At 46.2% G+C, this 25687-nt stretch overlaps 1 protein-coding gene and 1 long non-coding RNA gene across 4 annotated transcripts in view; one reads left to right on the top strand and one right to left on the bottom strand.

Annotated features, from left to right (window-relative positions):
* Positions 1–14780, bottom strand: part of LOC135313449 (uncharacterized) — a 38181-nt gene extending 23401 nt beyond the window's left edge. The window contains exons 1-2 of the long non-coding RNA XR_010373092.1: positions 14705–14780; positions 5318–5420 (exon numbers count right to left, since the gene is read on the bottom strand). This is a non-coding gene — a long non-coding RNA (uncharacterized LOC135313449). The remainder of the gene's footprint in view (positions 1–5317; positions 5421–14704) is intronic.
* The window catches only part of PAMR1 (peptidase domain containing associated with muscle regeneration 1), a 58827-nt gene that overhangs the window by 573 nt on the left and 32567 nt on the right, over positions 1–25687 (top strand). For all 3 annotated transcript variants that reach the window (XM_064452340.1, XM_064452341.1, XM_064452342.1), the window contains exons 2-5: positions 11579–11755; positions 12506–12634; positions 19991–20105; positions 25327–25544. In XM_064452340.1, coding sequence (XP_064308410.1) covers positions 11579–11755; positions 12506–12634; positions 19991–20105; positions 25327–25544 — 639 coding nt within the window. The remainder of the gene's footprint in view (positions 1–11578; positions 11756–12505; positions 12635–19990; positions 20106–25326; positions 25545–25687) is intronic.

Below are 25687 nucleotides of genomic sequence, written 5' to 3' on the forward strand. Positions count from 1 at the left end.
CAGTGCTAAGGAAATGATGATAAAAAGAGGCATTTAAATCTCTGAATTGTAAAGTGTAATTTGTTTAGTTTGGCAAGACAGAGACTTTTCTCTCCAGCCCCAACACCAAGAATGAAGGCAAGAGAGGAAAAAAGTGAAGGAAAAAAAGAAAACAAAAGCCACACATTGTTTCCGATCTGGGCTTTAGTTCTGCCAATATTATTCTTTCAAAGGGGAAGCCTTGTTAAAGCAGAATGATCTTTTTTATACTCAAGCCTCACTCCAGTTTTTGCTGAACCAGCGTGTATGATTTCTTCTTGATAAGGTTAAGCAAAAAGCATTTACTGTTGAGTGCAAATTTGCTGTTGTTATGGCCACGAACGTGGGCTGTTTACACCTGGAGGTGGCTGGAACTGCTTGCAGCAGCTAGCTGTCAGCATCGCAGGCTGCTTCTCAGGATTTGCAGCCCTAAGGACAGGGAGGTGAGGTGCCCTCAAATCACCCACCCTCCAAGCTGCCACAGATTGCATCACACCTGGCGAGGTATGTGTCTCTTACCAGGGGAGCTGTCAGGTATGCAGGCGCTCTGATTGCGATAGCTATAAATAATCTGTGTCAGGGTCTGTCTTCAGAACCTGCCACACCAGGGGCCGCAGCAGAGGGTCTGCCTCTGCAGTGTCCTTCCCTGCCAGTCCCTCGGGGCCAGGTGACAGGTAGTGACCAGGGACGTCTGTCCCTGAGGCTGGCCACCTGCAGCTGTCCAGGGAGACTGATCTCCTGCCAAAGTTTCCCCCGGGGCACAAGCACAGAGAGCTTTTCCACACCTCCATCCCACGTACACGGACTTGGCCCTGCGGTGGCCTGTCCCTCAGCCATGTGCCACCTGGCACACTGGCCAGGCGATGTGGCTCCATGGCACGTGCTGGAGTGGCACAGAAATAGCCCTGCCAGTGGCAGAGCAGCCCTAGGCATGGGCTGCAGCTGACAAGTGGCTAGGCGGGCAACCAATCTCTCCTGATGCAGGGGCGGCACATCTCTCTTATGGTGAGAAGCTGGTCTGCAGAGTGGGCAGACACTGGACTGCTGGGGGCCCCCTCGGCAGCAGTGATGAGAGGAGGCAGGAGGAAGGAAAACGATGGGCAATGGGACATAAGGGCTGTGGGGCTGCGAGCCTGGGAGGGAGGATGCTGGTTCCCTCTGCCACCAGCTCCTCACGTGCCAGAAGCAGTGTGAGAAAGGCCTGGTGGATGCATGGAGGACAGCCATCCCCCTGCCCCCTCTCCTTCCTTGCCGTGCCTCCCCTGCCTTGCTGTCAGTGGAGCGGCCAGCACGGACACTTGCCCAGCACACAGCTATCAGCATGAGGAGGGGGCCAGGAGCTCCCTGCCGGCAGCGGCAGGAGGGGCACTCAGAGGCAAGGGGAGTGATTTAAAAGCATGGTGGCCTTAGCATGTCAGGGCAGGTTGGAAAATAGCATTTTGCCTCCTCCCCACAGATGTATCCAATTTTTATTCATATTTATCACACCCAGTTGCACAGGGCCTGCCTCAAGAGTTGGGGGCAGGAGTCGGGGAGGTCTGGGAATTGATTTTTGGAATAAACTTAAAGTGCAAGTGACTCATATTTCCTTAAAAATATATGTGTTTTTGTGTGTTTCTGCCTATCTAAACCCTTCCCAACCTCTCTTCCCCTCCCCCTCCAGCCTCTGTCTAGAGAAGTGGAGGCCAGATGCACTCAGACACATCCAGATGCCTTCAATCTTAGCAAATGGGTTACTTCAGTTCACGTGTTTAGGTTCCTAGCATGGACAAAGGGAAAGAGACTTGCTTTTTATTTTGGAGAAAAGCTGGGGTTACTCACTCTCGACCCTGAGGCCACCTCAGGGAGCACCCAGGAGCCCCTGTAAGTCTGCTGGTGCACAGGATTTGGCCATCCATTGGCCCAGAGGGAGCCCTCACCACTGCAGAGATGTGTGGGTGCTGCCATGTAGCATGCGTTCCCTTGGGGACGTGGATGACCCTCTGCCTCCTGCAGGACCAGGGGCACGGTGCAGGAGCAAACAGGGAGGGAAGCCATAGTGCAGGGAGGCAAGCTATCAGCAGGGACAGAGGGCTGGCAGCCTGAGGGCATCTGCAGTCCGTGGTTAGGGCTGGACTACACACCCCTGGGGGAGCTGTCAGGAGTAAAATTTGAGATGGAGACTCAGGGGTTCTGCTGCCGTCTGAGTGGTCTATTTCTATCTGGGCAACGTTAACTGTAAGTGAACTGCCAGTGTGTTCCAGGTCTCACACCGTTATGGCAAGCAAGGTCCAGCACCACTCCTCCATGCTTCTAAGCACATTCTTATGTTATGTGGTCATGAATTTCAATACTGCAGCTGCTGCTTCCCCACAGATTCCCAAATATTGTCCCCTATTGCAGAAGTCCGGTTTTGCCCCCCAGACCCCATTAGCAAAGGCTGGGTTCTCTAATATCATCGATGCTGTCACTAACTCAAAAGTGCTACATTCATTACCTGTTCCTGTTCCTTGTCTTACAGCATATAGAAAACAAAATCTCGTCCTGATCACACTAGTGTCTTTTTTCTGGCCAGAATAAGCTCCTCTAGCCCAGAAAGAAATCCAGACCTGAAGGGCAATGTGGCAACCTCTGAGTTTTAGACTTACCCTGGCTATTTTATCCCGTCACAGCCCTTCTTGGACGAAGACACAAGGCCACAGCGCCGATAGTAAGATCACAAATGCCAACTCATAATTACAGAGAAGAAACCAAAGAAGAGGGAGGTTTAGGGCAGACTTCTTCAGGTTGCTTTAGATGCTAAAAACATCCTGGCTAGTGGCATAGATGGCCTGTAATTTGAATCCAACTATGACAAAAAGGTACAGTAAAAGGAAGCTGTGTGGTATTTCAAGGGCAAGGGAAAGATGCATGCAGAGGAGAATGAGGTTTAAACTGGAACTGGATCTGAAACATGGTGGAGGCTTGACTTGAACACTCGACGCAGCTCTCTGGACCTATGGCCCAAACAGCCTGTCCATAAAGGGAAAGGAGGGGATATAAGGCTTTGGTGCAAGAAAATGGGGAAAGGAACAGAGTATCCTCTTGGGAGGTGTGGAGTATGGCTGTGTTTTACATGTTACAGCATACCACCAGGGAACAAGGGCTGCTGAAATGTAGGAAGAAACAGAACAGGAAGTTTCCAATAGGAACAAGCAAGGAACAACCCTAGAGCTACCTGTCAGTCCCTTCTGTAGCAGTGGGTAGAGCAGGCAAGAGGAGGGGCTGCAGGGTGTGCAGGTTTATTGAAAGAGGAAAATGGTGGAGCACAACGGGTGAGCATCATGACTGAGGCAACCCTTGGCTGAGGGACAGTGGGATTACTGAGGCTTTAACATGTAGGAAGACTGAATCGACAGTCCCATTTTCAGTTAAGACTGGAAACAGAAAACCCTAGAGCTATTTGTGTTATGCTGGTTTTGCATTAACCCACCGTTATAGGCCTCAGACAGGCAAAGTCTAGACCTCACAAATATGAAGCACAATTTTTCTTTGGGTTTTCTTTTAGTTACACCAAGATACTTGATTTTTATCACGGACAAAGAAAACAAGGCCGTACGGAGAGAGATACAAGCTTTGGAAGTCACATGGGAAATCCTGTTAAGGACCTGATGGAGACCTCAAAAATATATTTTTTAATTGAACTAACAGTTCTTCTCTCCTTGGAGCAGAAGTGTTGGGAGTCTATGATTTGTTTGTCATAGCCTAGTTAAGAATAGAAGCTTACAAATGTAAAAAGGCACTGCTGTTAGAGCATGATGAGGCAAACCTACGGCCTATCAGCAACAACATCAGGACTATTTATTTCTGAATTTATAGCTACTAAACACTACATGACAACAGGAAACCTAGAATAGAGGCCCTCCTATTTAAAAACATTAGGCAGACCCCAATTCCTGAATCAAAGCAGAATGTGCATTAGCCTTTTTTTCTATGTGAAACATGATCTGAATTGTTAAAAAGGTAGAGCTTAAGACAATGGTGGTCTCATCCAGCATAACACAGTTGTACTTACACTAGACTGTTTTCAATGCGTTTCTTAAACAGAATATACTTTCTGTAGTAGTTTAGTCTGCTTTCAACACAATCCTGCATTTGGGACTTAAAAAAGACAGTCAAGTTATTGCACATTTATTAAGTGGACAGATTCAGCTTAGTATAGTAGATTTCCCCGTGTTCACCCACTGGCTTTGATTTTTTTAATAGAAATCCTTTCTTTTTTTCCCTCCCCACTCTTACTGCTGTGTGAAAGCACACACTAATGGCCAGGAAAGGATGCTAACTGACTCTGTAGGAGAAGCAGTCTAATTATCCAGCAAAGGTCTGCAACCCATAAAGTAAGCACACTGAGTAAAACTAAAGCACAGATATATTTTCGCTCCACTTTTAATTAGCTCAGCTGCCAAAAAGAATAATATGTACATAATTTCTAAAGAGAAGCAAGTGGGTTTATAGACAGCATTATCCCTTTCATCCTCTTAACACATCTATTAGGAAAACAGGCATCATTTGCACAATAGGTTATCTGAGGCAAAAAGAGGTTAAGAATAAAGGCCTGCACTTCCCTTCATTATTAATGATTTGGGGCACACTGGTTTCTAAGAGTCCCAGTAAAAGCCTCTTAAAGGGAACATCTCTCTTCCCTTCCGAGATCTGTTCCTTCTGGCCTTACTGAAATCAAATAGAGAGTTTTACTATTCATCACAGTGGAGCCACAGTTTCACCCAACGTGTTTCTCATTTCCAGCTGACAAATTCTAGAACTCTTCTGGTTGGTAATGTTAACATCCACACACATCCATGCAACGATAGTAGAGCTGAGTAAGAAAGGAGCAGGATAAAATAGTAATAAAATGAGACAGACCTAAAGAAAATATTAGCTGTTACTAGGTTTCATCTCTGTTAGAGCTATTTTTTCCTTAAATAAGAAAGCTTCATTTCATAATTATTACATGGCCAAACTTTTCCTTGTAAGACCTTTCTTCAAACTGAAATGCTTATTTTTTCTGCAGAAGGCAGTAATTGTTTTTGAGCATGATTCTGAAAAATTAGAACACAATCAAATAAAAAGGGGTGTGTTCTCATCTGTGGAACATGAACTGGTTGAATAAATACTTTGAAAAAGTTATCCTCTATGGACTCTAATTTTAGAGATGTAGCTATTCATATCTGCTCTTACTTAAAATGCACAGCTAATTTGTATGGCACTTTTCAAAGCAATTGAAGTAATATTTCTTTGAGCATATGTAGTGGATAAATTGAGGAATGGAAGGAGAACTCACCTTTGCAGGATAACAGAATGGACTTGTAGCATGGGAAGTTCCCTCAGTTCAGACCAAGATACAGATGTCCTTATAAAGCTCTTTCTTCCATCTTTCAGGAGTTCTGATAAATACATACATACAGCAGGGTCCTAAGGCACTCTCTCTTTTGGAGGACTGTAGAGCACAGATAGGTTGTAAACTTTTTCTTTTTTTTTCCCCCAAGGAGGGACGGAGATGGCAAACTGATGGTTTTCTGCTGGATCAGTCCTCTGATCCCTCCACATAGCAGCTAATGCCAGCACAAAGACAGGGACTGGGAATGGGAAGTCAGGGTGAGAAGGGAGGAAAGTGTCCCATCTCGGGAGCAGCATGGGCTTATATAAGTTTAAAGTGACTTCAGCCTAAAAAAGTCATTCTTCCAAAGAACTGGAAGACACAAGACTTAATTGGTGTAGTCAGGCTTCCTTCAATTTACCTTAGTTCTTAGCCATATAATTTTCCCAGCTCTCAGACCTTTGGAACAGAAATCCCCTTTCCATCTAGCAAGGTATCTATAACTCACAAATTCACCATGGCAAAAGACAAGTGTGCTGAAGCTGAAGTTTTACCATAATGAGCTGCCTGACCCACCCCTGAGGCAGCAATGTGCTTGTGAATCTGGTCCCAAATCACCAAAGCTTTAAGCCTGACTTAGCGAGATAAACCAACACTGAAGTTGGTCTACTTGAATATCCCAAGGTGCAAACTGCAGTTGGTTAGAAGCTCATTAATATGTGGATCACACTTTGTTTCCACACCCTCAAACTCTTGCTCACAGGTTCACCATAAACAACCTCCCTGGAGATGAAAGCTAATAACTCACCACATTCTCTACTGTGGTCTTACATTTCTTCTGCACCCCCATCCCACGGGAGTCTCTCTTCCTCTTCGCATATTTATTTTTTCTTTTATGGATGAAGAACCTTTTGCTATTTTTTTGAATTTCCTTTGCAAGGTCAAATTCAACTTGGCTTTTGGCAGTTCTTGCTTTGTCCCTGAGGTCTAAGACATCACTTGCTTTGATGATCAGACTTTTTTTCCATCCCTGATAGGTCCCTGCTTTTTCCTTGAATGAGAGATTTGACTGGGCTCATTGTATATCCCCCAGGATTCATCACTATCCTTTCCAACCGACTTTGCATTGAATACAACTAGTGCTTTAAGACGGTCTTATCCTTGAAGCTATTTTTTATTACTTGGGTATCCTCTTTGAACTCACTGGCATAAGTAACACAACTCCAGTCTTCAGGGTGAGTTCTATGGAGTCTTCACTTATCTTCCAAGGATATCTGGCTTTTCAGAATGGTGTGGTAAGAACTACCCTTTTGGAAGGTTGTGCTTCCACTCAATTTCAAACAATATTTCTGTCAAACCTCCATCATGACCCTTCCCAAGTACTAATAAAAGAATTTCTGATGTGGTTTTTATCACCTCATTTTCAGAAATCCTGCAGTTTGGAACAGACTACTATTTGAGGTTTAGCGAGGACAGACATGGCTGAGTCATATGTGTGCCCAGACCATGAGGGCGATAGGAAAAAAAGACACACTTGTGTCAGGGAGATGATGGCTACATCACTAACTGTTCAAGCTCCTCTGCTACACACCAGGCTGCCCAAGCACATCTTGGCCAAGGAAGTCGGCACATTTTGAAAAGGTAAAGCTTAAATAAGAAGCAAAAAATGCAGTTGTGGGCCAGAGAAAGTGAGGGATGTGGGTAAGCCTGGCAAGTCAAATCAGCTGGATTTGCTGCAACTTTGTAAAGGAAGTGAGTGACAGTAGGAGCTTGATAGTCCAGCAGATCAAAACTATTTACCCTTCAAGCTATTACAGCACCAGGGGTAACATACGTCCACTCCTTCCCTTCACTGGTTCCTGTGGGTTCATGGTACAGAGGCAGGCAGGCAAGCACCTCTTCTAAAAAGGCAAACACTGAGCCAAGTCAAAATCAAGAGCAAAGGCTGAAAGTTTTGCCTTTGCAGTCTTGAAGATCTATGGAGAAACTGAAGTCCTGTTACCAACAGGGGAAGTCAGTAAGCATTAAACGGCTCAGCAAATTGGCTGTGCATTTCATTCAGCGCCAGCTCCTCTGTTGATGCTCTTCATGTGCTTTTCAGCAGCTCAGCTCCCAGCACTGGCCCAGCGGAGCCTAGAGCAGGATCAGCCAGCCCACCCCTCCACACAGTCCTGCTGCATCTTCTCCTTGGTGCGCCTTATCACCCGCATGTAGGTTTTCACAGGGGAAGCTCAGGGCCCACCTGTTAGCGGGGAAGGCTCCCCAAAGTGAGCTGCCTTTGGCTCCTCCCAAGGCCCAGCTCAGCACTGGGGAGCAGGGGAGTTTGCAGAATCACTGTGATGAGCTGTAACTCAGCACCTCAGACTGATGTTGCTAACAGAAAGGACATTGACTGGGAACATACCCTCGTACTGCTGTCTTACAAAATCCATCGCTGACAGCCTTTGGGATCTGAAATGTGCTATAGGGACTAGGTGGTCTTGCTAGGTGCAGGTATCAGTGAAAAGCATGAATGTATTGCCACCTGAACCTGGAAATGCATGAGAATTACCAGCCACCTTGCGTATGTCTCAGTGCTCATCTCCCACCTCACTTGGCCCTCAGGCTGGACTCTAAGCTTTGGGTGAAACATTGCATTGTGCTCCGCCAGGCTCCTGAGCCAAGCAGGTCTTCCCGCCAGCACCTTCCCCAGAGGTTTGCGTGCCTTCCCAACATAGCCATTTCTTGCTTGGTTTCCATGGTCTTGAGCTGTTTCCATCAGTGCTGTTTATGCCTGGATTTAATGGGCTTTTCTTCCATCACTAAAATCCCATAAATTAATCCACTGTTTATTTGCCTGTCCAGAGACTTGTTTGTTCTTTTCAGCTAAATATTTTGCATGGGTTGTCAAGCAGCTTCTTCCTGCTTCTCCCAAAATCAGGTCAAGCAACTTTCTAAACTGTGTTTGACGCTGGGAAACACAGCCACTGCCTGCAAGTCAGACTGCCTGCTTTGGGGGATTATCAAAGTCAGGCCCACAAAGCACCCCACAATTATCTCTGCCACAGCTGGCCAAGGCCTGGCTTCCAGTGTTTTACTCAGTCAGTAAATCTTCCCCTGCTCTTCTCTGCCTCATTCTCTTCTGGTTTGGGGAAATAATGGCCCATTGTGGGTCTGGGGAGCCACCAGTTGGTTGTTATCATTCCCCAAACACACAAAGGGGAGCGGGGTTATGCCTCTTCCTCCCTGGAGTCCAGGCTGAGCTCAGCAACACAAACAAACATTTATTAAACACGCTAGCGGCTCTGTGCATGTCCCTCTTAAATTTCTGAGGGAAAGGTTTTTTGCCTTTTGTTCAGTAGCCTGGAGATACTTATGCAAAACAAAAGGGATCCTACCATTATTAAAGAGGTGCATAACCTCTTCACATGAATTTCTTTAAAGAATAGCTTCTACAAAACTTCAGAATAATAGCTTTATTTCTGTGAAGAAAATCCTAGAGAAGATCACTTCTAAAAAATCTCTAGTCCCCATATTTCCTTGTCAAGGCTATATATGTTGCCCAAACTGAAGCACCTGAGAAGATGAAAGGGAATTGTCAGTAAATTAAAAGACAGCTTATTTTCATTGTCTCAGTTGAGACAAGAGCAAGAAGTCAACGAACAGCATTTCTAGGTGGCAGCAAATGTATTTTTCCTTAAGGGCCAAGATCTGCTGCTCCCATCTTAACACTAAATGTTACCTTAAACTCAGCTTACACTACAAATACACCCATTCAATTCACCAAGAATAAGTGTGGCATCTGCTTTTTGGCCCTGTTGTGTGCACAAGCTCTACATGTAAAAATAAATATGCATATGCACATACACACAATGTCTACGCACATACAAATACATGTGTAATATTTTATGGAAGCACAGAGTAATTTAGGTTGAAAGGGACCTCTGGAGGTCATCTGGTCAGGTCCCTCTCTCAGAGAAGTGCTAACTTTGAAGTTATGTTGTGTTGCTGGCAGCCTTATCTTGTCAGGTTTTGAATTCCTGCAAGGATGGAGACATGCCTTAGTCACTCCAGTGTAAATTTGCCTGTGAACATCTGGATAATTTTACAGATAGCAATGCCTCTTGGGCAATTTACAGCCACAAACCAAATGGATGTAGCCATTTTATTAATAAGTTTCAGAAATTTTGAGAGAAATTAGATTTCTAGCTTGAGTTGGGAAACATGAGAGTTTGAAGGAAGTTTTGCAAAAGCTCCTGAGTGTTGGGTAGTTATTTATGACTCACACTTTGGGGAGTGCTCCTTCAATAAGGAGTGAGATCCCCACCCCCATATACCACAGAAACAGCTATTTTCAGTCATGTATGGTGAGAGGTGTCAAATCGAGTGTCAGTTCTAATAAGAAAATTAGACATGTTTAATCAGTTTGCTCTGGAATTTAAATCAGATAAGAGTCCATAGATAAATGGCTTCATAAAATAGAATAGGAACCATAGGTTAAGAAGTCCCAAACTGGCCAAGCTGATTGCTGTTCTGGGAGTTACAAGGCATGAGTTTAATTCCTGGCTCTGATATTGTTTTTTCTCTGAAACCTTCAGCAAAGTCACTTTACCTCCCTTGTGCTTCAGTTTCCCATCTGGAAAAAGGACTTTGTATAGCATGTTGAGATCTACAGGCAAAAGGCTATGTAACTGCTAAACACTGAGGTTATTTTGATGCAGGACTTTATTACTGGAATAAAAAATTGCAGAACCTTATTAAATGACAGAAGCAGCTTTCTTTTTCTTTTTAGAATTATTATGGGTGCAAGGAGGGGGAATAGAAAAGTTTCAGCACAAACAGCAGCCTGGTTTCCAAACTCAGAGTGGTGATGGACTCTCCCCAGTCGGTACACCAGGCACAAGGGTGTTCACAGTTCTGAGGAACATGAAAGGCTGAATTTTATTTCCCAGCCAAAGGGAAAAAAAAAAAAAGAACAAACACTCTGGTGGTCCCTGTTTTATGAACCCAGTAAATACCATTAGGGGAAAAGATAAGGTTCGAGGAGCTTCGTGCAGCCGTGGAAAATGAAGTGAGGCAGAGGAGCAAGGTTCAGTGGTAGGGAGCTCCAGCAGACAGTGATTAGGTTATGAGGCACAATGGAAAAAAAAACAGCAGTGTGAGAAGGGAGCCAGGTACAGGCACGGACAGGAGTGCTGCACCTTAGAGATGTACGGCTTGTTGCAATGACAAGGCAGCTCTGTTACTCAGAGTTTAAAACAAAAGGATGTTACCTAACCACAATGAAAAAAAAAAAGGGAGGCGAAAGGGAAGAAGAAAGAGATAGTCTCATTATGTTTCATTCATGTCTCATCTCTCTAGACTGCTCTCTCTTTTTACCATCAAACTCCATGAAAACAGTCATCAGCTCTGTCAGCTGATTAGGAGACATGCTGACAGCACCATGCACTCATTAGAGTTCACTTTGTAGAACTTAGACAGCATGCTGGCGGAGAAAGTTGGGCTCTGCATGTACTGTGGCAGCCCAGAGTAACAGTCTGAGGTTGTTTCCTAAAAGGCACTTCCAGCATAGTTTAAATATCATCATATGAATTTATGCTAAATAATAAAAAGATATCAATAATGTTACCATATTACAAATGCCAGACAAAATTAATCTTTAAAGATAAAGAAAAATCTTGGCAGTGAAGCTGAGCATAACACTGTGTGCTTCTGAGTGAAAATAGGGAGCGAAATCAGCTAAAACCCAGCCTCAAAACTGGCCCTTCCTGGTGGACACCCTAGTCTTCAAAAGTAGCAAATTCACAAACAGAAATACAAACTGAAATATAAACAATACATGCTAATACAGTTTAAATAAAAGCATATATGAGGCTATAAATCAGTCCTGCGATCTGAAGAAGAATTTATCATGTGATGTCATCCTCTTTTTTTTTAAATTATTCTTCTCACCACAGAAGTGGGAGAGCCTTGCAGAGAAAAGACTGAAATTAATATATTCCTTCTCTCTGTCCTGCCTGCCTCCTCTGGCTGGCACTGCAAAATTGCCCACATGTTCTTTAGACACGCAAACCTAGCTGGTGTTTCTGCGCACGTTACCATGTAGTTTGGGATTTCCTGGGCCAAAAGCCTTGGCCAGCCTCATGCTGTACATGATCTGACAAACCGCTGAGCAATAGATCCTGTTGATCCTCAGCAGATAATGGATTATTTCCATGTGTTCCCCTCTCTGTCTCCCGCTTGCAGAGTACACAGTGATCAATGAAAACTGCCCAGGTGCTGAGTGGAATATCATGTGTCGGGAGTGCTGCGAATACGACCAAATTGAGTGCATCTGCCCAGGACGGAAAGAAAGAGTGGGCTACACCATTCCCTGCTGCAGGAATGAGGAGAACGAATGCGACTCCTGCTTAATCCACCCAGGTATGTTTAGGGCCACACTGTGTTCATGCCGGATCTTTGGCCAAGGCATCAGCATGTAATGGTAGCTGCTGGGCAGGGGAGTGGCGACGGCAGGCACATCTCACTGGGGCATGGGATTGCCCTGCATCTCCTCAGGAACTCACTCTGCTGACAGCAGCAAGACACTTGGCAAGGTGCCCCTGCAGCAGGTAGCATCACTGCCAGAAAAAAACCCCCACTTTCTACAAGCAGTGTTGTCCTCAGTGCATTTTGGGCAGGCTTGGGAGCTGCCAAAGGGTGATGTTGCAGCTGGCTTCACACCAGGAGTGTTTTGTAGGTGCTCTGGGATGATTTGTATCCCCAAAGCAAGAAGGGAGAGATGACTTGGAAGTCTGGCTAGTAAGGAGGAAAGGGCGAAGTGAAAGGTGAGAGCAGGAGGAGACAGGACCAGGTTAGAAGTCATCAGAATCACTTGGGCTGGGCCCAAGCGGCACCAGCATCCACAGTCAGACTTCTGAGAGAGGCATTTATGGTCTGAGCAATGACATTTAGAGGTTTGGGCAAGTCAGACTGGGAGTTTGGCTCCAAATCTCAGAGTCTGAGCTGCCTAGGGTTTGGGGGTGGAGGTTGGGTACGGTTCACAGCGGGAAGTTGTCAGCACCACAGCAGTCACTAACGTCATTGGCATTTTTTGTGGAAAAGAAAGGCTGCTCCTCTCCCCACAGGACAATCCACCCTGGCTTTCCTCTAATGCAGTGGCTCTCCTTTCAGGCTGCACCATTTTCCAGAACTGCAAGTCCTGCCGCAACGGCTCCTGGGGAGGGACACTTGACGACTTCTACATCAAGGGGACCTACTGTGCAGAGTGCAGAGCTGGCTGGTACGGAGGGGACTGCATGAGTAAGTGTCCTACATGGACAGGGAGGCATGTAAGGGACAGTTAGTGGTGGGACGGAGCCAGAGCCAAGCTGTGCCTTTCCAGCTATTCCTGTATGGTGACTCTTGCAAAGGGCACAGGCAGGACAGGACAAACACAACCAAGCAGTAAGCAGATCTACAGTGGAGAAAACTTCTCTCCCAGTGCTCTTCTACTAGGGACTGGCCTGGGCCCCAAGTCACGGGAGGTTGCAACCCTTACTAAACTTCTGGTCTGTTTTGGTTTATTTTAAAACTTTAACTACTGTGACTCTGGAAATCTGTTCTCTGCATTTCTCAGACATACTTCAGCATAACTGATTCCCCAGAGGCCTTCAACAAAGCATAAACATTTACAAGGGCAACAGATATATCAAAGAGCTTCTCCTCTGTCCTCCTTCAACCCCTGGGCTGCAGAACCAGCCCCAAGGAAGTCCCAGTGCTCCCTCTCTCCGTGCACTCCATGGCAGCTCTGGAAAACAGTGTCTTGCAACTGCTAACAGTGCCAGGACAGACCAGAAGTGTTCCAGGCTCTGGTTGTGATATCTAAAGGTTTTGTTCCCAACAGCGTACAAAAGCTCCTACTTCTTGGAATTTGCTAAGCTGTTGGTCCCAGCGCTATCTTTAATGAATTCTATAAGCTAATTGGATACAGTTTAAGACTAGTATTTCCTTTACCAATTTCCCACTGGTGAAGGTATAGCCTTTCACCAATGCTCTTTCAATTTTTATTGACTGTCTCTTTGTTCACATTTCATTGAAAGGGACGAAAGCAGAGTCTGCTTTTCCTACCCTGTTCTGTCCATTGTTCTACACACCTTAGTCTTGTCTTCTCTTAGTCATTGATTTTAAAGTAACATTCGAACCTGCTGTCCCAACACAGCCCATGACCATTTAGGAGATGAAAGCGAACAAAATAAAACCATTGCTTCAAACAGCAGAATCTGGGGAATCATCACATTTCAGCAAAACAGCTAACTCAGTCTTGGTGCTTCAGAAGTTGATAAATTGAGTCTTTTACAGTTTATAGTGTGATTTCTGATAGCACTTTAAAGTCCTGTTTGCTTGGGGTTGATGCTAGAGCTCCCCTAGCACTTTTTATAAGATTAGAACCAGGAAAGAATCATTAGTTCATCTAATCCTTCCTCCGAGTAGACTTGTTGCCTACAGTATATTTCAGCCTGCTCTGCCTACTTGTGTTTTAAAGCAAATATACCCTCATGCTGCAGCCTATTTGGACGTTTTGCAATACTGAAATTTTATAGAGCCTTATCTTAATAGTGTTTTTCCTGCTTCTTGCTCTTTTGAGGGAAGCAGCGTGACACTGAGGATGTAGTCTCTTTTGTGTGGTCCTGGTACTTCAGAGGCAGGGTGGGATGGGCAGATAGCACTATTGCCTCTTTCACTCTTAAAGAGGAGGACAAGGGACAGTTGTGAACCTAGCACACTCCTGAGCATCCCTGCTCTGACTTTCATGGCTACCCCACTTTTGGCCTTGACAGTAGGCTCAGGCACACAGGAACTGCATGTCCAGAGAGCAGCCGATAACCATGCTGGGTGCTGGCCTGCAGGCTCACAGCTATGTGGCTTTGGGTTTGGAGGGCAGCCAGCGAGCAGCCTTTCAACAACAGCATACACTGGCTGCTGGAGCAGTGGATGTGTTAACACATTTAGGAGAGTGAAAGAGGAGACGTGTCTCTTTGGTATCTGCATGCAAGATCACATGTGGAACTTCGCAGCCTGACTGGGTCCCTCGCCTGCGGCAGAATGCCTATAAATCCCAGGAACACAAGGGAGCGCAACTACAGTAACTGGAGGATGTAATATGTCTGCTTCATCCTATATTGCAAACGCTGGTGCCCTCTGCTAGCAAACACACGGACAGTCCACGGGACCCGCCCTGACCAAGCTGCGGCTGCAGGGAGCAGCGTTGCTGAACTGGCCGGAAAGCAAGGCTCCCCCTGACAGAGCTGGTCCCCAGCTAAAACTTCTTCCTCAAGATTTTACCTCCTCCTACCCAGCGCCCACCTTGCCCCTGCGCCGAGGGCGACCCACCCGCAAGACTTCACATCCCCGCCCACGCACGAACGCTTTGGGGCGGCTGCCCGGAGCACGGACGAGTGCGGGCGAGAGCGAGCGCGGACGAGTGCGGGCGAGAGCGAGCGCGGGCGAGAGCGAGCGCGGCGCGGACGAGTGCGGGCGAGAGCGAGCGCGGACGAGTGCGGGCGAGAGCGAGCGCGGACGAGTGCGGGCGAGAGCGAGCGCGGACCGGCAGGGTGCCCGGCGGACCCGCCGCCGCCGCCGCCCTGGGAGCGCCGGGCTTTGTCTCCCTCTCGCGAGGCCCCGGAGGCGTTGCCGCGCAGCACCGGGTTCCCGCTCGGGAGGGCTCCGCCATAACCGGGCGAGCGTTCCGGTGGCCAGCGGGCACCGCTCCGCCTGCTTCCCTTCATTTACCGGACCGCCCCAAGAAACCGCCCCGGGCTGGGCACAGCACGACACGGCCCAGCGCTGCGGGGACCCTCCCCCAGCCGCACAGCCTCCGCCCTCCCGCCGCGCCATCTCCCTCAGGCGGCCGGCCCGCCCGGGGGCGGCCGGCGGCACCGCCGCCGTGTGGGCGCTAGGTGGGGCCCGGGAGCCCCGGAGGAGGCCCCACGCCTCGCGCCCAGTACCCGCAGCCAGTCGGGGAAATGGTCGCGCATTGTAGGCAGAAGGGGATGAGTGCCAGAGATCACAGAATGGTTTGGGTTGGAAGGGACCTTTAGAGGTCATCTAGCCCAACCCCCTGCACTGAGCAGGGACATCTTCAACTAGATCACGTTGGTCAGAGCCTGTCCAACCTGACCTGGAATGTTTTCAGGGATGGGGCATCAACCACCTCTCTGGGCAACCTCTTCCAGATCTTCATCACCCTCACTGTAAAAAAATTTCTTCCATATATCCAGTCTAAATCTACCCTCCTTTAGTTTAAAACCATTACCGCTTTCCCTGTTACAACAGGCCTTGCTAAAGAGATTGACCCCATCTTTCTTTATAAGCCCCCTCTAAGTACTGAAAGGCTGCAATAAGGGTCTCCCTGGAGCCCTCTCTTCTCCAGGCTGAACAACCCCAACTCTCTCAGCCTGTCCTTGTAGGAGAGCTGTTCTAGCCCTCTGATCATTTTTGTGGTCCTCCTCTGGACCCTCTCCAACAGTTCCATGTCTGTCCTGTGCTGAGGGCCCCAGAGCTGGACGCAGCACTCCAGGTGGGGCCTCACCAGAGCAGAATAGAGGGGCAGAATCACCTCCCTTAACCTGCTGGCCACGCTGCTTTTGATGCAGTCCAGGATATGGTTGGTTTTCCGGGCTGCAAGTGCACATTGTCGGCTCATGTCTGGCTTTTCATCCACCAGTAGCCCCAAGTACTGCAGACTGCTCTCAATCCCTTCATGCCCCAGCCTGTATTGATATTGGGGGTTGCCCCAACTGAGATGCAGGACCTTGCACTTCTTGAACCTCATGAGGTTCACATGGGCCCACCTCTCCAGCTTGTCTAGGTCTCTTTGGATGACATCCCGTCCTCTGGCATGTGAACTGCTTGGTGTCATCTGCAAACTTGCTGAGCATAGACACAATCCCACTAAGTCATTGATGAAAATATTAAACAGCACTGGTCCCAGATGCAGAGAAGCAGGGTGCTGCAATTTAGCCTATAGGTAGGATTAGTGCCAGCACCACACTGCACTGCTGTGTCACCTGTAGGGCAGGCTCTGGTTACCCCAGAGCAGCGAGGCCTGCCCATGGGGCAGCCCTGGGGTGCCCCATCTGGCTCCGTGGGCTCATAGCACTGCCCCAAGCCACAGGGCAGCAGTCAAGGGGCTGTCTGCAATCACAAGGGCAGGGTGAGCCCTTGGGAGCAATTTCTGGGAACTGCCAGCAAAAGTGGTGATATGCCTGGAGGTCTGTGGCAAGGAAGAAGTAGCGTGGCCTGGCCCATGTGGCCATCCAGTTCATGCGGTCTACTGGCATAGGTGGATGTGGCTGAAAAACAGCCAAAGGACACCAGTTCATCTGGTAAAAAGAGAAATGGTGTAGGGCTGTCCAAAGGAATGTTCTTAGGAAAAAAACCACACTGAATAGAGTTAATTGGGTGCTGGGACACTTCCGAATGGGACTGTTCATTGCGTTGGACTATCATGCCCTAAAAGGCATGTCAGAATATAAACCAGAAGGAAAATTATCCTGCAGGACCCTTTCCTCTGTACCCTGTACTGCAACAGCCTTTGTCAACCTTCAGTTGTCACATTGCTTGTGAATACATTCTCCATCAAAGCAGGGGATAAAGTGGTATTATCTAGCAGCTGTCCTCAGTCTTGCTGAGTGTGGTCCCTGTGACGAACAACAGTACCTGTAGTTTTAGAGACTTTGCGAACGTTAGTGTTTCACATAATACTGGTGACCAACAAGAGACAGGTAGCAGCAGGGTGTGATGAGTGACAGCTGCCTTCCCATAGCTGTTTGTTTCTGAGTACCAGTAACATTTCTATTCTCATTCTCCTCTGTTCAATCCTCTTGACCTTTGAAGGAGCCCCCCATCAATGCTGTAGCACTCAAACAGCAGATAATGAGTTCTTACCAGAGGTCTCCTCAGGACCTCTCCTTCCATCAGCCCATGGGTCTCTGTGGGCTAGAACTCAGAGGTCTCCTGAATTGTTTTGTTTTCTGTTAGTAACAAGCCTTAGAGGAAAGCTTACTGTGGCCTTGAAAGCTGCCTTTTTTTCAGGAACAGGAACGGAACAAGGATGTTGACACTCTGCCAAAGTGGATTATTTTTTTGTAAATGAGGGAAAATTTGCCAGCATTTGTGTTTAGGCTATAAATTATTTTTGAGAGCTTTCCAGGTCTCCCACAGATTCAGAATGGGAAGAGAAAAGACTCCTTTTGATCAACAGATGATTGAACTGTTGGTCTGGGGAGTCAGCCTAACTTCTGCTAGAAGGACTGGAGATACAAAAGCACAGATCTGATGTGATTGCAAAGGTGCTTCGTGCAGAGAAGGGCGGTAGCAAATCTGAGAACGTTCTTTTGGAGGCAGTCATTGAATGGCTCCTCTTTAGCCTCTGGACCACCTGCTTTGCTGGCCAAACCTACTTCCTTGGCACCAGTGTTCAGAGAGTTCAGGCTGTACCACTGCAAACAGAAAAGTGTGTTTAGTATGCCATGCACACAAGTATCTCTTTGCACCAGTTCTTTGGCTTTCCTTTGTTAAAGGCATCAGAAACTCAAAAGCCCTTTGCGACGAAAGGGAAACTTTCTTTGAGGTGGTCCAAGCCCCCTGTCAAACCATCTGAAGATTTCTAGCTGCTTTGTCTCAGGTTGTTTTTGAGGCAGGAGCCAGCGGCAGCACAAAGTCCTGTTTCTTGCTGTGGGAAGGAGCATTATCATGTGCACCACAGCAGATCCTGCTGTACTCACTGAATCCTAATGTGGTTGCTGGGCACAGTCATTAATTCTTGCCTTTTACAGAGGGCACAGAGCCACAGAGGAGGATGAAACACTTTTGAGGAACTCTTCTGAGTAGGGTTTCTGTTTCCTTGGGTCCTCCTTAATTAAGGGTAACCAAGGGTAAATGAACAAAGGGTATTTCATTTGAGCAACACTTTCTTAAGAAGAAAGAGAAGTAGTTGACCTGCAGTTTTCACGTTTTCCCATAGACCAGATGCAGTGGGACGGATTTCCAGACACTAAGATCAATGGGAACTGCAGATGCTTGGTACTTCACCAAATCAGGTCACTGTCATCCTCTTTTCCCAAAGGAAGGAAGGGCCCTGAGGCAAGTGTTAAAACCCACCATTTCAGCAGGAAACATTCATCCTGTGTTACTGGTTAAAAGTTTAGGGTTCCTCTCTGGAAACAGATGGAAGCAGAAGGGCTTTCTGTTGGACTAAAGAGGTAAAAAGAAGGGAGAGAGTTGGTCTGGTGGTCTTTTGGGTCATTGGTCTTTTTACTTATCCTCATTATCTGTGGTGTGCAGCTGACAGAGTCCCCTGTTTCAGTGATGCTGTAATACCCAATTGCCATTTCTTGCTTATGGAAACAGCCTCATTGCTCAGCAAAGCAACAGAAGGCTTACCAAGGAATGTAGCCATGTGCACAACTCCATTTGGAAAGATGTAGTCAGGAAGGTAGAAACCAAGAAATTAGCTCTGTTTGATGCATAATGATTTAACTGTGCATTTTGCTAGCACTTTCATTTACAGATCGCAAAAGGCTCTACAAAAATCACTAAACAGCTTTACTTCTCCCACAGAGGAAAATACCATTAGTCATATTTTATAGCTGGGGGAAAGGGAGAGGTTACCGAAGGTGACAGAACTCTCTGGGCTAAAAATGTTCAGCATCCAAGATGGGGAATTAGGACAATGATCCCTGGACAGCTGCCTAGTGACAGCTGCAGGATAGCCACGAAAAGATATTGCTTCCTTGGTGGGTGACCTTGTCTGCTGTTTGTTCAGGTCATTGTACTCTGATGGTTTTCTCAGACTGGGCACAAATTACCTGAGTACTTAATCTTATTCTGTTGATGCTGGGCACTGAAGTACATTTCATAGTATGGTGAAAAGCTGAGAGTGACACAGGCAGAGTGGGACAGGAGGAGAGGAAGGATAGGAATGAACCTAAGAGAAGGGGTGAGGGCTGCGTATTATATATGTGTTACACCGAGTCATTTGTGGAGGAGTTGTGATGGTTATATCTCTCAATTGGCATGGTGGCATTAACATGTAAGGATGGTATGGTGAATACTGAGGACAAACAGATGTCTCCTCTAGGAATACATCAGCTATTTTTCCTCCAAGAGTCTCCTCGTGAAGGACTTGAAACTATGAAGTTGGGTGCAACAGTTCTTCCTCTCATTGTTTCACTCACTTGAGCTAATTCAAGTCTTCACTTTACCTTGGGCACTTTCCCACCAGCTTCCTCAGCTTCAGTGGTTACACAGGTCAACACGAGATCCATGAGAACTGTTCTGAGCTGGAGAGTCAGCTAGGCGGGTGGGTGGGCTAACCAAGAGTGGGGCAAAAGTTGTAAGAAACGGTTTCATGGGGCTGTGTTGCAAACCAGGGAGAAGCAATCAACTAAAACTTTTCTAGGGGTGCTCTTAGCCTAGACAATACTCTAATAGAGTCATAACTCTCTATAGCCATTATGCCATTGTCCCATTATTTTATATACTGCTTTGTAAGAAAGTGTATATCTTCCTTAAGCCACCCTGTCTTCTCATTCCAGTGTTGTTTCTACATGTATTTTCTTCAAATGCCTCCTGAAGGTCCCTCACATAGAATTTTTTTCTTCTTTTGCTCCCCAGGGTGCGGGCAGGTTCTTCGGGCTTCTAGAGGTCAGATTTTGCTGGAGGGTTACCCACTGAATGCACGATGTGAATGGACTATTCACGTTCAAGCTGGATTTAACATTGAATTAAGGTAGGTCATACTAACTTTTAGCCAGCACTGGTTTCAGGTGGACATTGGGGCATGTGGATAACCAAGAGTCAATGAGAGTCAACAGCTGGGAGCCCTGGGGCAGTGAAGATACTGCCACCACTTTGCATGTGGTACCTCAGCTCTTTCCCCTGCTCTAGCCTATGATGGGCAGCCACTGCACATATCATCCATCAATGCTGTGTCTTCAGCTCCCGTTTAGGACAGCTGGATGCTAAGGAGAGTTTCTTAGATACTGGGTACAATGCATCTCTCTAGAGGTCTCTTTAAGACCTTGATATGAAAGCACCCAATATTCTCTGAAGAATGTACCAGGCTGAACTAAGGCATTCTTTGAAGAAAAGCTGTAGGAACATTTTGATATGATGTCTCATGCCAAGAAAGAGTTGCCCATGGGACCTACCATGCATTTAGCCTACATTTTCCCTCTCTTATTTTTCTTTCTCTCATTTTACCATCCCTGTCCTCTACCAGCCTCAGTTATTCCTCTCATCTTTCCTCTGTCTGGAGGATGTGATTTCTTCTCCTGCAAGTCATTGCTCCTCTGACCTGTGTATGCTTAGACATGTTAACCCATCCCTGCTGACTCAAGCTCACAGTTCTTGATTGGTTTTCACATGTGTAGCAGGGAGCTCACACATACAGCAGGAAGCTGGGCAGGGGATTGCATTCAAAACCTGCTAGTCAATATAATCAAAACAGTAGCTAGAGCCTTCACATCAATATTTCACCAGCTTTGGAGCCCAGGCAAAAGGACTATGCTAGATACACAAAAAGATTTCTTCCTATATGTTTAAAGAGAGATTTAATAAGAGGATGAGAAATTAATTGAATAGAAAAGAATAGCTTGTGGCATTCCCACACTAATGCCCTTTTTTCAGACTTGTAAATGCAAGCCTATTGTGTGGTTATGAGCAGCTGCAATTATTACCTTGATAGTGTTGGAGCCTATTGACTCTGGAGAAATGTATAGGAGACACAGGAGCAATGTTGTGAGGAGGAGCGTGTTCTCATGACACAATTTCATATCAGTCTCAGCAGGTATGAGCTGTACCTATCTTGTTTTTAAAAGATGTTGTGGGCTAGGTGTATGATTTGCACAACAAAAGCTCAGGGAGGTGGTAACTTAGTGGTTTTTACACTTCTACACCAGGCTTTGTCAATTGTAAGGCTTAAAAAGTGCTTCAAGAGCTAAAGGTGTCACCCTGTCTTCACTTTTATGGGGGAGGGTGTGAGAGTGGAAATGGATCCTGTGCGTGCACATCACTAGTGAATGCACCCATCTCCGGGTAGAGTTGGCAGCCAGGTGGCACCAGGCGCAAGGTACAAGAAAGGGAGGAAAGGCTATTTTAGCAAAGGGCACTAGATCGAACAGCAGTACTTGCTGTGACTACACTAAGGAAACTGTCATCCATTTGCAAGGCAGAGGAATGGGGAATACTATAAAGTAAGCTAACAGATGTACTAACTCTTTGGAGAAGCAGACCGCCATTCTAGCCTTGGAGACATCAGACCTCCATTCTAGATCCGGAGGGCCACCCACATGCATGCTAGGGAGATGTTAGTGTCACGTGAGATCTGTACAGTTCACTTGGTTTAACTTTGCTGTTATGAGAAGATGCAAAACTAACATGAGAGGCATTTTTCAGAGTGCCTTTCTCTTTCTCCCTGAAGCTACAGTCAAACAAGTACAATACTAGGCATCTCATTGTTGTAACATAACATTATGTTCCAACTGTGAAAGTCTCCAGGAGGGAAGCCTGAGCTACCAACCTTCTATTGTCAGCCACTACATTTATCTGAGCTGGGTAGCGTTGGAGAAGCCTAAAGCCCTGTGCCCAGCCTGAGCTGAGCTTGATGCCTGGGTGCCTAAAGATCCCAGCAGATCACACGGCACTTCTTGGGAAAGATCAGGAACTGTCCTGAATGTCCACACTTAATCCTGCCACCCTGCAAGTCAGGAGGCATTGGAGGAAGCGTCCAGGGCAAGCACAGTACGTGAGGACCTTTATCTACCTCACATAAGGTAACCCTGGAGTGTGTTCTAAATCAGCTGAGGTTTTCAAGGTGGACCACCTCAAAGCTGGCCATTGAGGTACTTCAGCAGTTAGATACTGTTGCATTTAGGCCATAGTTTCTCCTTTAGGCCATTCCTACACAGAAGGGCAGGTACAACTAAGCAGGCCACCAGAGTCTTCCTCCTGGGTCTGCCATCCATGCTGTATCATTGTCTTCACTGCGTTTTTGTATAAATGCGCTGATCCCCCATGCAGGTGCTCACTCTGCTTAGAGCTGCAATGCACAGCCAATAGTGTGCTGAATCAGCACAACTGCTAACAAAAGAACTCCTTTCTCTATTCTCTCTGTCCACAAATATTGTTTGCTGCCACTCTGATGGCTTGTGAGCGCAGGGATGGGGGCAGTGTCATAGAGAAGGGGAACAAAGTGGTTTGTTTCTGCTTACATAGGGCAGGAAGAGTAAAACTCTCAGGAGCACCAATAAATTTTCCATCGCTTCAAGCAACAACCCTTTGGCAGTTGGCTAAGCAGAACTGTTTTGATAAGTGGTGCCCAGATTGTGGTGGTAGCTTGTTTTCTCTGCTTTTTTTCTAGCCTTTTTTCTCTTTGGGTTGTGATGTATAGGCTCCCTCAGCCCAAGCCATGTCAGGAGTGTCATACCACACTAGAAGTAGATCACAACTTTCAATCATTTTCTTTAATGCCTCAGCAGAGATGCAGTTTTAAGTATTTTCCTTTGGTTAGAAGCTTTCCTCAGAGGGACTGATGAATGTATTCATGCTGCAGACACTGATGAAATCAAGACAATACTTTCCATTGCATTTTGTATCTGATGACCTGCAGGACTAAGTTAGCATGCTTAGTTTCGTAATATCCAAGATAATTATTATATAGTTACAGTTTCACAGGTGAGGGAACTGAGGTTCATTATATTGCCTGTACCTGTGATGTAAACAGCAATAGACCTGTGGTCTGTAAGGGGTCCTGTCAACTGGGCCATAGCCAAGAGGTTTTGAAAAGCTTTAGCAGGTTTCCTGACCTGCCATTTCTGAGCCTTAGTCATGGGATCCCATGTCATCAGTACAGTGTATCTGCTTCTATGCTAAGTTAAATAAAATGCAAATCAGAACCCCCTATGCTTTTCCATCTTCCACTCTGGTTTTGTCATCTTTTAAAGCAGAGAAAGCAAACAATTAAAAACAGTATTCTGTGTATGGCTCTTTCATTCTGTGCCTTCACTTTGGGTGAGTATCTCCTAATATTCTGTGTTCAGGAACACACCGCTAGACAGGGTTTACCTTTACATCTATAAATAATACTGCTCCCATTACTTGGTGGGCATCCCAGAAACTTTTCTTCTTCATTTTAATCAGAAATGTACCAGTTCAGAGAACCGGTAAATATTTTCAGTACTGAGTCAGGATAAACTGTAGCCTGATAAGTGTGACAAGGATGAATGGGTTAATTTGTACTGCTGCATAACTTCAGTAAGGGTAGATCCCTGGGGTGTGATCTACCAGTGAAAGAATGTTTCAGAGAGGTAGTGTATAACCTGATGCCTGTGAGGATCTCTCTGGCAAACCTGACGGAAATAGAATTCAGCTCATGCATTTTATGCAAAGCTAAGTTGAATTAATCTCTCTCTAATGCATATTAAAAGCAGATGTCATTTTTTTCTTATTCTATATTCCACCAGATGATTTAAAAAAATGAGGGGCTTTGCTCCATTGGTGTAGCTTCCTACAGCTGCTCATTCATTTGTACGTATGTAGTGCGCTCCTGATGCTTTAAAACCAACTATATGACCTGAACAAAGGTAACTGCGTGAAGAGGCCTCTTAAGTCAGCACACGAGTCATCAAACAAAGGTCATTTCACATAATATGGGGGATTCCTTAACACGGGGGCCTGAGTCCCAAGAAGAGAAGAGCAGGAAATAGGCTCCAACATTCTCTTGCCAAATTTTGTCTCACCTTTTTGGTATGAAAATGCAGTATTTGCAAATTACTAGGCCCACACTGGGATAGGCAGTGTGGGAGATTTAGCCTAATCCTAAATACACATCTGCGGCCTTAGGAGTTCTCAGGAAGATTGAGTACACAACAAGTTTCATTTATAAAATATTCTGCTGAACAGTTAGTAGCATGGCATCTCCCAGGCCCAGATCTCCTCATTATTACCTGCTGTACCAAGGCTGGGCACAGCACCCCTGGCCATTTCTCATGCTCCAGAGGCACTTGGTATTTCTCACTCTGTTTCTCATTCGTATTCTGGTGGGATGCTTTGGCTCTGTGTCCCACTGAATTCAAACAGCAGCATATAACATTGCTGCTACCAATCAAGAGCCTCGCGCAGTGGCTGGATCAAAGCTAGGAAAGATAGACATAGTGGGGAAAAGGCTTTAAAGATTTCCCTTCTGCACTAACTCTTGTCCCTGATTTCTGTCCTCAGAAGAAAAGCAAGTGCCAGACACTGGGCTTTTACTCCTATTTTGCTTTCTAATGCAAAATGTGCTGTAGTGTTTCAGATTCCCTTTCTGTTCCTATTTCTGCTCTGTTACCTCCCCAAGCTTTCCCTGTACCCCTAATTGCTGACTTCTGAACAGCACAATGTAAATAGCTTTTGAGCCTTGGTCTTTGATACTGTTACTTTCAGTACTTAGAACTTTATTTAGGGGAAATAGAACAATTTGTAGCAAACAGCCACAAATAGAAATATGCCCCCTACAGTGCCTGACCCCACATGAAAGTTCTAACATTGTAATGTGGTTAGGGACATGATGCTTGTGAACAGACTGTATGACTTCAATTTAGACTTCACTGTTCTACCACTTAAATATTCTCATGGAGCAACTGTGTCAAGTTGAGCTGGCATCCAAAGATCATGATGCAAAAACTGAGATGAAGTGAGGGAGACTTCATGTGATTCTGGAGGTGTTCAAAAACCATGTAGATGTGGCACTTCAGGGCATGGTTTAGGAGACATGGTAGTGTTGAGTTGACGGTTGGACTTGATGATCCTAGAGGTCTTTTCCAACCTTAAGGATTCTATGATTCTATGATTACGGTCTTGTTGATTCACTGAAGGGGGGGACACGCACTAACATAACTAAACATCCAAATAAATCAGAGGCTGGGTGCACAGGTGAGAGTATGCAGTCTGACTGTGTGTCCTTGTTCCCCAAGATTTTCCATGCTGAGCCTGGAGTTTGACTATATGTGCCAGTATGATTATGTTGAGGTCCGTGATGGAGACAATTTGGACAGCCGAATAATTAAGAAATTCTGTGGAAATGAGAGGCCGCCTCCCATCCAAAGCACTGGGTCTTCACTCCATGTCCTCTTCCAGTCTGATGGATCCAAGAACTTTGATGGATTTCATGCTGTCTTTGAAGAAATTACAGGTAAAATAATCCAAAAGTGGAACATGCCACTCATTAATTCAATTTCACTAATCTCTCTCCCTGTTTTGCTTCATTAAAAACTTTCATGCTGTGTTGCCAACACCAACTTACACAAAGTCGGTGCAGGGAAGATTCAAAACCCG

The sequence above is a fragment of the Phalacrocorax carbo genome, chromosome 5, assembly GCF_963921805.1.
Source record: "Phalacrocorax carbo chromosome 5, bPhaCar2.1, whole genome shotgun sequence".
NCBI classification, from domain to species: Eukaryota; Metazoa; Chordata; class Aves; order Suliformes; family Phalacrocoracidae; genus Phalacrocorax; species Phalacrocorax carbo.